This window comes from Colobus angolensis, unplaced genomic scaffold (genome assembly GCF_000951035.1).
Source record: "Colobus angolensis palliatus isolate OR3802 unplaced genomic scaffold, Cang.pa_1.0 Scaffold110, whole genome shotgun sequence".
Lineage (NCBI taxonomy): Eukaryota > Metazoa > Chordata > Mammalia > Primates > Cercopithecidae > Colobus > Colobus angolensis.
Genome location: NW_012112031.1, coordinates 1,585,027 through 1,599,557, shown reverse-complemented (window position 1 = coordinate 1,599,557; position 14,531 = coordinate 1,585,027). Strand labels below are relative to the sequence as shown.

At 49.7% G+C, this 14,531-nt stretch overlaps 2 protein-coding genes across 2 annotated transcripts in view; both read left to right on the top strand.

The window, feature by feature from the left end:
* PRPF8 (pre-mRNA processing factor 8) overlaps positions 1–13,495 on the top strand; it is a 37,519-nt gene extending 24,024 nt beyond the window's left edge. The window contains exons 25-43 of the mRNA XM_011955962.1: positions 2,315–2,562; positions 2,676–2,855; positions 3,062–3,197; positions 3,305–3,474; positions 3,639–3,768; positions 3,892–4,038; positions 4,529–4,689; positions 4,965–5,156; positions 5,706–5,943; positions 6,083–6,211; positions 7,359–7,472; positions 7,551–7,724; positions 8,581–8,774; positions 10,116–10,355; positions 10,451–10,592; positions 12,331–12,471; positions 12,571–12,710; positions 12,813–13,015; positions 13,167–13,495. Coding sequence (XP_011811352.1) covers positions 2,315–2,562; positions 2,676–2,855; positions 3,062–3,197; positions 3,305–3,474; positions 3,639–3,768; positions 3,892–4,038; positions 4,529–4,689; positions 4,965–5,156; positions 5,706–5,943; positions 6,083–6,211; positions 7,359–7,472; positions 7,551–7,724; positions 8,581–8,774; positions 10,116–10,355; positions 10,451–10,592; positions 12,331–12,471; positions 12,571–12,710; positions 12,813–13,015; positions 13,167–13,321 — 3,234 coding nt within the window. The 3' untranslated portion in view covers positions 13,322–13,495. The remainder of the gene's footprint in view (positions 1–2,314; positions 2,563–2,675; positions 2,856–3,061; positions 3,198–3,304; positions 3,475–3,638; positions 3,769–3,891; positions 4,039–4,528; positions 4,690–4,964; positions 5,157–5,705; positions 5,944–6,082; positions 6,212–7,358; positions 7,473–7,550; positions 7,725–8,580; positions 8,775–10,115; positions 10,356–10,450; positions 10,593–12,330; positions 12,472–12,570; positions 12,711–12,812; positions 13,016–13,166) is intronic.
* Positions 13,496–14,109: 614 nt separating this feature from the next.
* The window catches only part of RILP (Rab interacting lysosomal protein), a 3,923-nt gene continuing 3,501 nt past the window's right edge, over positions 14,110–14,531 (top strand). Inside the window, exon 1 of the mRNA XM_011956273.1 lies at positions 14,110–14,531. Coding sequence (XP_011811663.1) covers positions 14,391–14,531 — 141 coding nt within the window. The 5' untranslated portion in view covers positions 14,110–14,390.

The window sequence follows — 14,531 nt, the reverse complement described above, 5'->3', positions numbered from 1 at the left end:
CTGCCTCAGCCTCCCGAGTAGCTGGGACTACAGGCGCTGCCACCACGCCCGGCTTTTTTTTTTTCTTTTTTTTTCTTTTTTTCAGTAGAGATGGGGTTTCACCGTGTTAGCCAGGATGGTCTCGGGTCTCGATCTCCTGACCTCGTGATCCGCCCGTCTCGGCCTCCCAAAGTGCTGGGATTACAAGCATGAGCCACCGTGCCTGGCCGAGGCTGACTTTTTGATGTCCTTACATACAGTCTATCTTGGTGCCTGTCCCATGTGTGCTAGAAAAGATCTGTTAATCTGTATTCTGCTATTGTCAGGTTGAGTATTATACAAATGTTAGGTTCAGTCAATTGGTTACATTGCTCAAGTCTTCTATATTCTTAGTGATATTTTTTTGTATACTTCTATCAGTTGCTGAGGAGTATTAGAAATCTCTAGTAATCCCAGCAGTTTGGGAGGCTGAGGCTGGTGGATTGCTTGAGCACAGGAGTTCGAGACCAGCCTGGGCAACATAGTGAAACCCCATCTCTACAAAAAAATACAAAAATTAGCTGGGTGTGGTGGTACACGCCTGTAGTCCCAGCTACTTGGGAGGCTGAGGTGGGAGAGTCTCTTGAGCCTGGGAGGTGGAGGCTGCAATGAGTGGAGATGGTGCCATTGTACTCCAGCCTGGGCAACAGAGCAAGACCCTGTCTCCAAAAACAGAAAGCTCCAGCTACAGCTGTGAGTTTCTTTTCTTTCAGGTCCATCATTTTTGAGATTCTGTTATTAGTTACATAATGTATTTAGGATTATTGGGTCTTCTGAACGAGTTGACTACTTTATCATATCAAATATCCCTCTGTATTCCTGATGGTATTCCATGGTCTGAAGTCTTGTCTTACATCAGTAGTGCCACTCCAGCTTTGTTTTGTGTTTGCATGGGTGTATTTTTCCATCTTTTTACTGTTAATCTGTGTCTTTGTAATTAAAGTTTATTTCCTATCGACAGCATATAGTTGGATCTTTTTTTGTTGTTGTTGTTTTTGAGATGGAGTCTCTCCTTTTGTCGCCCAGGCTGGAGTGTAGTGGCGTGATCTTGGCTCACTACAACCTCTGCCTCCCGAGTTCAAGTGATTCTCCTACCTCAGCCTCCCAAGTAACTGAGTCTACAGGCGCGTGCCACTATGCCCAGCTAATTTTCGTATTTTTAGTAGAGACGGGGTTTCACCATGCTGGCCAGGCTGATATCGAACTCCTGACCCCGAGGCCCGCCTTGGTCTCCCAAAGTGCTGGGATTACAGGTGTGAACCACCGAGCCCGGCCTTTTTATTTCAATCCAGTTTGACAATGTTTGTCTTACAAATGGTCTACATACCTCAATTAAGGTTAATGTAACCATCAATGTGGCAATTAGGTCAGTTTAAATCTACCATCTTTTTTTTTTTAATTATTTTTTTTCTGTTTTTCTCTTGTCTTGCCTTCTTCTGAATTTAGTTGTTTTATGACTTTATCTCCACTCTTCACTTATTTGGCTACATGGTTTTTTTTCTTCTTATTTGCTCTAAGATTTACAGTATACATCCCTCACTTATCATGATCTACTGTGACCATTAGTCTGCTACGGATCACTTGACATATAGTACAAGAACCTTAGAATAATACACTTTAACTTCCACTCCCACTCTTAGTAGTATTTTTGTCATAACATTTTAGTTGTACATGTATTATAAGTGCTATAATACTTTGTTACTCTTTTTGCTTTGAACAGCCTTTATCTTTTATAGAAATTGCAAAATGAAAAAAAAAATTTTTTTGCATTTTACCCACATACTATGTCTATTTCTGGTGTTCTTCACTACTTTGTATAGCTCCATCTGGTGTGCTTTTTCTTTTCTTTTTTTTTTTGAGACAGAGTCTAGCTCTGTCTCCCAGGCTGGAGTGCAGTGGTACAATCTCAGCTCACTTTAACCTCTGCCTCCTGGGTTCAAATGATTCTCCTGCCTCAGCCTCCTGAGTAGCTGGGATTATAGGCACCCGCTACCACACCCGGCTAATTTTTGTATTTTTAGTAGAGACAGGGTTTTGCCATGTTGGCCAGTCTGGTCTCCCAAATCCTGGGCTTAAGCAGTCCTCCCACCTCGGCCTCCCAAAGTGCCGGGATTATAGGCATGAGCCACTGCGCCCAGCCTCATTGTGATTTTGCTTTCTATTTCCCTAGTGACTAATGATGTTGAACTCAAGTCTTTCTTGAGTAGTAGAGATAAAATAACTGGATCAAGTAAGTAGTCCCCACCCTCCCCGCCCTGGCTCATCTGTAACTGACTTTTTTTTCTACTGTCTTTAGATTGTGAATAAGTGGAATACAGCTCTCATTGGCCTTATGACATACTTTCGGGAGGCTGTGGTGAACACCCAGGAGCTCTTGGACTTACTAGTAAAGTGTGAGAACAAGATCCAGACACGCATCAAGATCGGACTCAACTCCAAGATGCCAAGTCGGTTCCCCCCGGTTGTGTTCTACACGCCTAAGGAGCTGGGTGGACTCGGCATGCTCTCAATGGGCCATGTGCTCATCCCCCAGTCCGACCTCAGGTACAGCCGGTTCAACAGATTTCTAAACCCTGTCGCTTAGGCCCTGAGGGAAGTGGATATTTCTTTAGTTTTGGGCTTTATTTTTTCTCTAATCTTGGTTGTACCCCAAACAGGTGGTCCAAGCAGACAGATGTAGGTATCACACACTTCCGTTCAGGAATGAGCCATGAAGAAGACCAGCTGATTCCCAACTTGTACCGCTACATACAGCCGTGGGAGAGCGAGTTCATTGATTCTCAGCGGGTCTGGGCTGAATACGCACTCAAGAGGCAAGAGGCCATTGCTCAGAACAGGTGGGCATCTAGGAGGGCATGGCAACCCTGGGGCAGGGGCAGGTGGTGGCCTTTGGACTGTGTGTGGAGTTCAGGGTCAGAGCATGCCATGGTTTTATGGAGGTGAGAAGGCTGGTTCTACTGACCTAATTATTTTTGGCCAGGAAGGAGTGCTGAGCTCCTCATGTGAGATCGCGTTTTGACTTGAATCTTTCTTTTTTTGGAAGACGCCTGACTTTGGAAGACCTAGAAGATTCATGGGATCGTGGCATTCCACGAATCAATACCCTCTTCCAGAAGGACCGGCACACACTGGCTTACGATAAGGGCTGGCGCGTCAGAACGGACTTTAAGCAGTATCAGGTATGTGGAGGGAGGAGATTTCCCTCAATCAGGAAAATCCATGACTATCCCAGAAACGTGGGGCAATAGGCCCCCAGAAGCTTGACCGTGCCTGCCTTCCTATCTAGGTTTTGAAGCAGAATCCATTCTGGTGGACACACCAACGCCATGATGGGAAGCTCTGGAACCTGAACAACTACCGTACAGACATGATCCAGGCCCTGGGCGGTGTGGAAGGCATTCTGGAACACACACTCTTTAAGGGCACTTACTTCCCTACCTGGGAGGGGCTTTTCTGGTGAGGATTCTCCTCTCTTAGAAGGACCTGTCACAACCCTTTGAGCTCATCTCTTGTGTACTCTGTGATTTCCTGTGGTGTTCCCCAGACAGCCCCCTCCAGGAGGTCAGCAGTGTGCTGGGAGATGGCAGGATATCACCTCACCTGCATCTCTTGCTCCTCAGGGAGAAGGCCAGTGGCTTTGAGGAGTCTATGAAGTGGAAGAAGCTAACTAATGCTCAGCGATCAGGATTGAACCAGATTCCCAATCGTAGATTCACCCTCTGGTGGTCCCCAACCATTAATCGAGCCAATGTGAGTGTGATTGATAGACACTGGAGATAAGAAGCTAAAAATAGTTGTTTCTTCTTGCCTTGGTTATGTCATGAGCACCCGAGTCCCTTGATCTCTAATGTCCCATTGTCGTTTTCCTGGCAGGTATACGTAGGCTTTCAGGTGCAGCTAGACCTGACGGGTATCTTCATGCACGGCAAGATCCCCACGCTGAAGATCTCTCTCATCCAGATCTTCCGAGCTCACTTGTGGCAGAAGATCCATGAGAGCATCGTTATGGACTTGTGTCAGGTGGGCTGGAATCGAGGGAGAGGGTGCTATAGAGAGTCAGCTCAGCTTGCTCTTTTGCATATGGGAAATCCACCCTGGAAGCTCTGAGGATGAAACTCCTATTGCCTCATTATCTTATTCTACAAACTCTGATTTTAATTGGGCTTCCTTAACATGTCTTTTTTTTTTTGAGATGGAGTCTCGCTCTGTCGCCCGGGCTAGAGTGCAGTGGCCGGATCTCAGCTCACTGCAAGCTCCGCCTCCCGGGTTTACGCCATTCTCCTGCCTCAGCCTCCCGAGTAGCTGGGACTATAGGCGCCCGCCACCTCACCCGGCTAGATTTTTGTATTTTTTAGTAGAGACGGAGTTTCACCGTGTTAGCCAGGATGGTCTCGATCTCCTGACCTCGTGATCCGCCCGTCTCGGCCTCCCAAAGTGCTGGGATTACAGGCTTGAGCCACTGCGCCCGGCCTTCCTTAACAAGTCTTAATGTCTCCATCTTTTCCTTCAGGTGTTTGACCAGGAACTCGATGCACTGGAAATTGAGACAGTACAAAAGGAGACAATCCATCCCCGAAAGTCGTATAAGATGAACTCTTCCTGTGCAGATATCCTGCTCTTTGCCTCCTATAAGTGGAACGTCTCCCGGCCCTCATTGCTGGCTGACTCCAAGTAAGTGCCTCAGGACCCAGCCCTGGACAGCCAGGAACTTTAGTTTTCCTGTTCTTCTAGCACTACAACTTTAGGAATTGTCCCTGTCTGCCTTTGTTTCAAACTTGGAGCCAGTGCTACCCCTGGAGCCTTAGTCAGAGCTGCTGATTTTCTGGGGTCTTGCTGATCCAGAACAAGTTGGTGGAGTGGGTGGGATGGTGTTGGAATTTAAGTGGTTCTGGGGGCATTGGTTATGCCCATGGGTTCCTAGAAGCTTGAACCCTCTTCATCTTCAGGGATGTGATGGACAGCACCACCACCCAGAAATACTGGATTGACATCCAGTTGCGCTGGGGAGACTATGATTCCCACGACATTGAGCGCTACGCACGGGCCAAGTTCCTGGACTACACCACGGACAACATGAGTATCTACCCTTCACCCACAGGTGTACTCATTGCCATTGACCTGGCCTATAACTTGCACAGGTGAGTTGAGGCTCAGAACCATGTATTTTCAGGCCAGGCGCAGTGGCTCACACCTGTGATTGCAGCATTTTGGGAGGCCGAGGTGGGCAGATTGCCTGAGCTTAGGAGTTTGAGACCAGTCTGGGCAACATGTTGAAATCCCATCTCTACTAAAATACAAAAAATTAGCTGGATGTGGTGGTCCATGCCTGTAGTCCCAGCTACTCGGAAGGCTGAGTTGGGAGAATTGCTTGAACCCAGGAAGCGGAGGTTGCAGGGAGCCGAGATTGTGCCACTGCACTCCAGCCTGTGTGACAGAGCAAGACTCTTGTCACACACACACACACACACACACACTCTCCATGTATTTTCCATTAGCCCCATACTTTAGTCATACTTTTTTACTGAGTGAGAGGAAGTGACCCATGGGTCACTGATTCTCTTCTCCAGCCTGTATGTACACATGTCAGCCTGGCCAACAGTCTTTCTTCCTCCGTAGAGTTGCAGTTTGTCTTGTTTCTGGGGCTATCAGCCTGGTCTTAACTTTTCTTGACCCTTTTACCTTCCCAGTGCCTATGGAAACTGGTTCCCAGGCAGCAAGCCTCTCATCCAGCAGGCCATGGCCAAGATCATGAAGGCAAACCCTGCCCTGTACGTGTTACGTGAACGGATCCGCAAGGGGCTACAGCTCTATTCATCTGAGCCCACTGAGCCTTATTTATCTTCTCAGAACTATGGTGAGCTCTTCTCCAACCAGATTATCTGGTTTGTGGATGACACCAACGTCTACAGAGTGACTATTCACAAGGTGAGTGTTACCAGCAGTGTATGGGTGCGGGACTCTGTACAGGGCTGTGGGAGGGTAATGGGCTCAGTGTGTACACATGCTGGGAAGAAGGCAGGGTGGTGATGTGTAGGCCATGCTAACGAATGCAGTCCTTCTCTAGACCTTTGAAGGGAATTTGACAACCAAGCCCATCAATGGAGCCATCTTCATCTTCAACCCACGCACAGGGCAGCTGTTCCTCAAGATAATCCACACATCTGTGTGGGCGGGACAGAAGCGTCTGGGGCAGGTGAGCAGGTTTAAAGAGGAAGAGGCCATAGAACCATGTTGCCTCTTATTCTTGGGGTGGACTGGGTAGTATTTACTGGTTTGTTAGATGAAAGGCCGAGAACATCTCATTTGGACTTATCCCCTAAATTCCTTGGGAAGTATTCTGTGGGAGGTTCAAGAGTGTTTGAGGTGCTCCGTTCCCTTCCAGCTGGTCTGTTTCCTGAATTTCTAACCTTTCTCGAACAGGGCTATCAAAAATCATTTTTCCAAAGGCAACACTTATTCTTGAAACATCCACTTTGACTCAGTCTCTTCTCTACCTCAGAACTCTTGCTGAATTAACTCTTCTTTAGCTTCCTAGACATTCAACATCTGGCTGGGCTGTATCTGTCCAGCCAGTTTTTCTTCCTTTACATTTATAGCATGTTTCATCTTACAGTCAGTCTAGAATCTTCGTAGCCCAAACCCCGATGCTCATCTCCACATCTGTGTTTTGCTCGTATTTTTCTTTCTAGAATGAACTCCCCTCTTTGCTCTGTTAATCACAGTCCCTCCTTAAGACACATTTTTGGCCGGGCGCGGTGGCTCAAGCCTGTAATCCCAGCACTTTGGGAGGCCGAGACGGGTGGATTACAAGGTCAGGAGATCGAGACCATCCTGGCTAACACAGTGAAACCCCGTCTCTACTAAAATACAAAAAACTAGCCGGGCGAGATGGCGGGCGCCTGTAGTCCCAGCTACTCGGGAGGCTGAGGCAGGAGAATGGCGTGAACCTGGGAGACGGAGCTTGCAGTGAGCTGAGATCCGGCCACTGTACTCCAGCCTGGGCGACAGAGCGAGACTCCGTCTCAAAAAAAAAAGACACATTTTTTTGGGCAGCTTTTTTCTGATCCCAGTAGCCTTAATTTCTTTGGCTCCTGAACTCTAATACAGTATGTAGTTTAGCACATACTCATGTGTCAGCGTGTGGTATTGTCTTGTTGAAAGGGGCTGTCAGCCTGGTCCCTGGACACGGCCGTTTGATACTTTCTACCCTCTAAGTGCCTAACATTTAACACCAGCGTTCAGTAGAAACAGTTGGATTATTTCAAAACTAGGATATTCTGTTCTAGTTGATCTAGGAGGGTAGAGACTAAATTTCCATTTTCTTCTCTCTTGCTTTTAAGTTGGCTAAGTGGAAGACGGCTGAGGAGGTGGCCGCCCTGATCCGATCTCTGCCTGTGGAGGAACAGCCCAAGCAGATCATTGTCACCAGGAAGGGCATGCTGGACCCACTGGAGGTAAGAGGGTGGGTGGGTAGAAGAAAAGAAACTGAGACCTTTAGGCCGTTTCTCATCTTGGACTTGATCTTGTCTTAGGTGCACTTACTGGACTTCCCCAATATTGTCATCAAAGGATCGGAGCTCCAACTCCCTTTCCAGGCGTGTCTCAAGGTTGAAAAGTTTGGGGATCTCATCCTTAAAGCCACTGAGCCCCAGATGGTTCTCTTCAACCTCTACGATGACTGGCTCAAGACTATTTCATCTTACACGGTATGAACCTTGGGAAGAGAAGATCGCTGGAGGAGGAGCAGGTTTAGGGTCAGGAGAAGATCCTGTGTCTTAGGTTTTTTCCATTTTCACATTTTTAGCCTATAGATTAGGTGGGAACTCTGGACTGTCATGAGGGTTTAAGACCTTAAAGTTAAAAATCAACTCTTGGGGCCAGGCGCAGTGGCTCACACCTGAATCCCGTGTGTGAGCCACTGGAGGCTGAGGTGGGTGAATCACCTGAAGTCAGGAGTTTGAGACCAGGCTGGCCAACATGACGAGACCCCATCTCTACTAAAAATACAAAAAAAATTAGCCGGGTGTGGTGGGACGCGCCTGTAGTCCCAGCTACTTGGGAGGCTGAGGCACCAGAATCACCGGAACCCAGGAGGCAGGGGTTGCAGTGAATTGAGATGGCACCATTGCCCTCCAGCCTGGGTGACAGACTGTCTCAAGAAAAGTAAATAAATAAATAAAAAAGGCCAGGGGCGGCGGCTCACGCCTGTAATCCCAACACTTCGGGAGGCTGAGGCAGGTGGATCACGAGGTCAGGAGATTGAGACCATCCTGGCTAACAGGGTGAAACTCCATCTCTACTAAAAATACAAAAAATTAGCCAGGCGTGGTGGCAGGGGCCTGTAATCCCAGCTACTCCAAAGGCTGAGGCAGGAGAATGGCATGAACCGGGGAGATAGAGCTTGCAGTGAGCTGAGATTGCGTCACTGCAACCCAGCCTGGGCGACAGAGCGAGACTCCGTCTCAAAAAAAAAAAAAAATCTTGGGTTTCATAAAAGGTTAGGATTAAAGTGGGAGAGCCTCAAGCAGCGGACCTACCCCACTCTTCCACATCTTTTCCTAGGCCTTCTCCCGTCTCATCCTGATTCTGCGTGCCCTGCATGTGAACAATGACCGGGCAAAAGTGATCCTGAAGCCAGACAAGACTACTATTACAGAACCACACCACATCTGGCCCACTCTGACTGATGAAGAGTGGATCAAGGTCGAGGTGCAGCTCAAGGATCTGATCTTGGCTGACTACGGCAAGAAAAACAAGTGAGCAGTGCTGGTGGGGAGACAGATAGGAGGGGTCTGTATGTGGTTTTCTGGGGTTCGGAAGCATTTAGCCTTACAAGTTTCTCCAGAAGGCCAGGTACAGTGGCTCATGCCTGTAATCCCAGCACTTTGGGAGGCCGAGGTGGGTAGATCATTTGAGGTCAGGAGTTTGAAACCATCCTGGCCAACATGGTGAAACCCCGTCTCTACTAAAAATACAAAAATTAGCCAGTTGTGGTGGCGCTCGCCTGTGATCCCAGCTACTTGGGAGGCTGAGGCAGGAGAATTGCTTGAACCTTGGGGGCGGAGGTTGCAGTGAGCCATCGCACCACTGCACTCCAGCCTAGGTGACGAGAGTGAGATTCTGTCTCAAAAAAAAAAAGAAAAGTTTATCAATAAATTATCTTGTCTTGGCCGGGCTTGAGTGCTCATGCTAGTAATACCAGCACTTTGGGAGGCCAAGGTGGGAGGATTGCATGAGCCAGGAGTTGAAACCAGCCTGATCAACAAAAGAGACTGACCCCATCTCTACAAAAGAAAAAATTTAAAACAGGTGTGGTGGTGCATGCCTGTAGTCCCAGCTTCATGGAGGCTGAGGCAAGAGGCTCGCTTGAGCCCGGGAGTTTGAAGCTGCAGTGAGCCATGATTATGCCACTGTACTCCCGCCTGGGTGACAGAGCAAGACCCTATCTTGAAAACAAGGAAAGAAATTATCTTACGGAGTCTCATAGAAGAGAGATACAGCAGTGTCTTTCAATAGTATGGGAAGCGTCTGTGTTTTAGGGCTTCTGTCTGACTCTTGGCCGTTGTTTCTCACTGTTGCCATTTTGAACAGGGCATTTCTTTACTGTCCATACATGGTAAGAAGTTTGAACATCCGAGGCCCTAAGTATCCGACACTGCTACCAACACACACACACACACACACACACACACACACCTTCCTCTCCTCGTCTCCCTCCGTCATCGTGGCAACCCAAACTATTCATAGGGTGACTGACAGTACCACCTCTGATTACGAACCAGTATTGTAGGGTTTCTGGGGTTTCCATTTCTGAGAACTGTTCCGTGCCAGAGCATTGTTTTGGTCAAGGAAGCGTGGGGTGTATGGATGCTAAACAGTGGCAAGGTGCACACGCTGTGTGCTGTCCTGCTTGGATCTGACGAATCTTGGAAGTGTTAGTGTGCCTCCGTTTCACACTTCCTGTAGAAGCAGCTCTTGTGGATTGTCTGGGGTGTGAGTATAGGCTGCCCTGTCCTACCAAGTTACACCCTTTCCATTGAGGCAGAAGTGACCAAAGGGAAGGGATCTTTTTAATATAACCCACACCGTCCCCACAGTGTGAATGTGGCATCACTGACCCAATCGGAAATTCGAGACATCATCCTGGGTATGGAGATCTCGGCACCATCACAGCAGCGGCAGCAGATTGCTGAGATCGAGAAGCAGACCAAGGAACAGTCGCAGCTCACGGCAACACAGACTCGCACTGTCAACAAGCATGGCGATGAGATCATCACCTCCACCACCAGCAACTATGAGACCCAGACTTTCTCATCCAAGACTGAGTGGAGGGTCAGGTACTGTCAGGGGCAAGAGGGTGGGGATGGAAAGGCCGGCTGCACTACCTAAGGTGCTGGGCTGAGCGATGCTGACACTCCCTACCCGTTTTTAGGGCCATCTCTGCTGCCAACCTGCACCTGAGGACCAATCACATCTATGTTTCATCTGATGACATCAAGGAGACTGGCTACACCTACATCCTTCCCAAGAATGTGCTTAAGAAGTTCATCTGCATATCTGACCTTCGGGCCCAAGTAAGTGGACTTAGGCCACAGTGTGTGCCCAACGCATTTTGTGCCTAAAACGCCGACCTGAGATTGTCTAGAACTTGAGATGCTGGTTTCAAGATTCATGGATGAGTAATTATGCAAGGATAGCCAAAACAAAGAGGCGGGTTTTGGCCCCATGAGATAGCAAAAGCTGTGGCAGCTGAGAGAAGGTAGTAAATGTAGTATTAACCTCATAGTATTTGGAAGAGAATAGATATGATCAGAAACAAATTCCTGACCAGGTGTGCGTGGTGGCTCACGCCTGTAATCCCAACACTAGGCTAGGTGCAGTGGCTAATGTCTGTAATCCCAGCACTTTGGGAGGCTGAGGTGGGTGAATCACCTGAGGTCAGGAGCTCAAGACCAGCCTGACCAATATGGTGAAACCCCATCTCTACTAAAAATACAAAAAATTAGCCAGGCATGGTGGCATGTGTCTGTAGTTGCAGCTACTAGGGAGGCTGAGACAAGAGAATTGCTTGAACCCAGGTCGGGGAGATTGCAGTGAGCCAAGATCGTGTCACTGCACTCCAGCCTGGGCAACAGAGGAAGACTCCGTCTAGAAAAAAAAAAAAAAAAAAAAAAAAATGTGCCTATAGTCCCATCTACTCAGGAGGCTGAGGCTGCTTGAACCCAAGCAGTGAGCTTTGATGACCACTGCACTCCAGGCGGGGCGCACTGGCTCATGACTAATCCCAGCATTATGGGAGGCCGAAGTGGGCAGATCTTTGGAGCCCAGGAGTTCGAGACCAGCCTGGGCAACATGATGAAATGCTGTCTCTACAAAAAAATTAGAAAACTAGCCAGGCATGGTGGCCCACACCTGTAATCTCAGCTACTCAGGAGCCTGAGGTGGGAAGATCACCTGATCCTGGAGAGTGGTGAGTGTAGTGAGCTGAGATCATGTCACTGCATGCTAACCTGGGTGACAGAGTGATACCCTGCTTCAAAAAAGAGAAAAGATGTATAACTTTACTAGTGTATCAGGGATAGTCATAGTTTATAAAACATCATTTTGGGCCGAGGCGGCTGGATCACTTGAGGTCAGGAGTTCAAGACCAGCGAGGCCAACATGGCAGAACCCTGTCTCTATGACATATATGAAAATTAGCGGGGCATGGTGGCATGTGCCTGTAGTCCCAGCTACTCAGGAGGCTGACGCAGAATTGCTTGAACCCAGGACGTGGAGGTTGTAGTCAGCTAAGATCACACCACTGCACTCCAGCCTGGGCGACAGAGTGAGACTCCATCTCAAAAAAACCCACTATTAGTGGCTGTTAGGTTGGCAAATTTGAGAAGACTGTTAATATCCTGTGTGGGTGAGTTTATAGTAAACAGATCCTCTTACTTGGTGATAATGTAAAATTTAAAATAGCACCAAGTGCTGGATTTCCAGATGTTTTCAGCTTGTGAAAATACATTGAGCTGGAGGTTTGTATGCTCATTTGCTTATGAATGCTCTACTTAATAATCAGCTGGGGAGCTTGTGAGCAGAGCAGATTCCTGGACCCCACTCAGGAGGTCCTGATGTGGGAAGTCCGAGATGAGGTCCATGTTTAACATTTTGAACGAGCACCGCAGCCGATTCTGATACAGGGGTTCTGATCACGTTTTAAAAAAACTGTCCTCGTTCTTGGGGGAAGGAAGGAAAACAGAGGGCTGGGAGCTCCAACTCTGAGCTGGTACTAAGAAGAATTTTGGTCCCTGACCCCTTTGTCTCCAGATTGCAGGATACCTGTATGGGGTGAGCCCACCAGATAACCCCCAGGTGAAGGAGATACGCTGCATCGTGATGGTGCCACAGTGGGGCACTCACCAGACGGTGCACCTGCCTGGCCAGCTGCCCCAGCATGAGTACCTCAAGGTAATGGGAAGTAATGGAGCCTGGGAGTGTGGAAAAGCTGGTGCGATTCCTGTCTGCAGATGGGATTCTGAAGAGCTCTGTACTCCTCTTTACCTATAGGAGATGGAACCCTTAGGTTGGATCCACACTCAGCCCAATGAGTCCCCGCAGTTATCACCCCAGGATGTCACCACCCATGCCAAGATCATGGCTGACAACCCATCTTGGGATGGCGAGAAGACCATTATCATCACGTGCAGGTAGCCTGGGCTCCTTGGGAGGAAGTATGGTGGGGCAGGGATTGCAGGCCAGGGCCCAAAACAGTGACCTGAGCTGTTACTCTGTCCTCGTCCCTCCCCCAGCTTCACACCAGGCTCCTGTACACTGACGGCCTACAAGCTGACCCCCAGTGGCTACGAATGGGGCCGCCAGAACACAGACAAGGGCAACAACCCCAAGGGCTACCTGCCTTCACACTATGAGAGGGTCCAGATGTTGCTGTCGGACCGCTTCCTTGGCTTCTTCATGGTCCCTGCCCAGTCCTCGTGGAACTACAACTTTATGGGTAAGTGGGAGGAGCCTGGGGACGTGGGGATAGCAGTAGGGATAAGGTGAGGCCATCGGCCGTCACACTTGGGGCCTGGCTGGCTTGGAGGTGGTGCAGGCTGCATGAGGCGGGAGCCCTGTTGACGCTGGCTGTTTCCTTCTCCCCGAAGGTGTTCGGCATGACCCCAACATGAAATATGAGCTGCAGCTGGCGAACCCCAAAGAGTTCTACCACGAGGTGCACAGGCCTTCCCACTTCCTCAACTTCGCCCTCCTGCAGGAGGGGGAGGTTTACTCTGCGGACCGGGAGGACCTGTATGCCTAGCTGTTTCCCTCCTTCCAGCTTCAGCCTCCTGAGGCCGGAGCCTCAGCCCCTCCAGACAGGCCGCTGACATTCAGCAGCTTGGCCTCTCCCTCTGTCTGTGCTTGTCGTGGTGTTGACCTCCTGATGGCTTGTCATCCTGAATAAAATATAATAATAAATTTTGTATAAATAGGAGTTCAGGGGCTGTTTGTTTTTTTCCCCCCGAACCCAAATTCTGGATTTAGGTCTAACAGGAGAAGGAAACAGCCAAAGTTAACAGGGCTCCTGCCTCGTGTAGTCTGCACCGCCTCCAAACCAGCCAGGCCCCAGGTGTGACTGGACTGGAGCGGTTTACAGCGAGATGCTGGGCTCAGCTGTGAAGGGGGAGTATGAGGCCGCCTTCCTATTCAGGGCTTTGGGGTAGATAGCCCCTGGACTCGGTGGAGACCTGAGGCGGGGCTGGGTTTTCACACTCCGCTGCCTTGACCACATTTGCTGCTTTCTCTACAAAACAGTACTTGGAAGCCCTCGCCTCCTTTCCACAGTTCTGAGAGCGTCTGACCTTTCCCGGGTCTAGGACCTCTGTGGCTTGCGCTGAGCGGCTGTGGTGTCCAGCCCAGCCCTTTAAGCTTTCTGTGTCACTCCTGGTCAGGAAAATAAGCACACAGGCAGACAGCTGGTGTACAGCCGGGCAGAGGCCAGTGACTGGCTGCCTACCTGTCACCTCTTGCCTGGAGTGCCCTGCTGCCAAGTTGGCCCCATGACTCCACACACGGGGGCGGAGCCTGGACTGGGCCTGTGGGGAGGGCTCCACTAAAGTGACCACTTGCAGCCCTGAGCCTCAGCTCTTGGACGTCTGGCTGGAAGTTGGCTGTCCTGTTTCCTGTGACCTTGGGCATGGAAAGGGCAGGGCCCAGGGGACCTAGGACACTATCTATCTCCCTTCCCCACGCCTTCTCCCTCGTTCCTCCCCACCCTTCTCGCTTCTACGCCGCCCACACAGCCCTAAAGGCTTCCTGGGGCGGAACTGTTGGCTTTTCCCCGTCTCAGTTGACGGTGGAGGGGTCGCAGCCCTAAGCCTTTGGGGGACATGGAGCCCAGGAGGGCAGTGGCGCCTGGCTGGGGGTCCCGGGAGACCGCGGGGTCCGGAACGGCCGCGGAGCTTGTGTACCATCTAGCGGGGGCCCTGGGCACTGAGCTGCAGGAGCTGGCGCGCCGTTTCGGGCCGGAG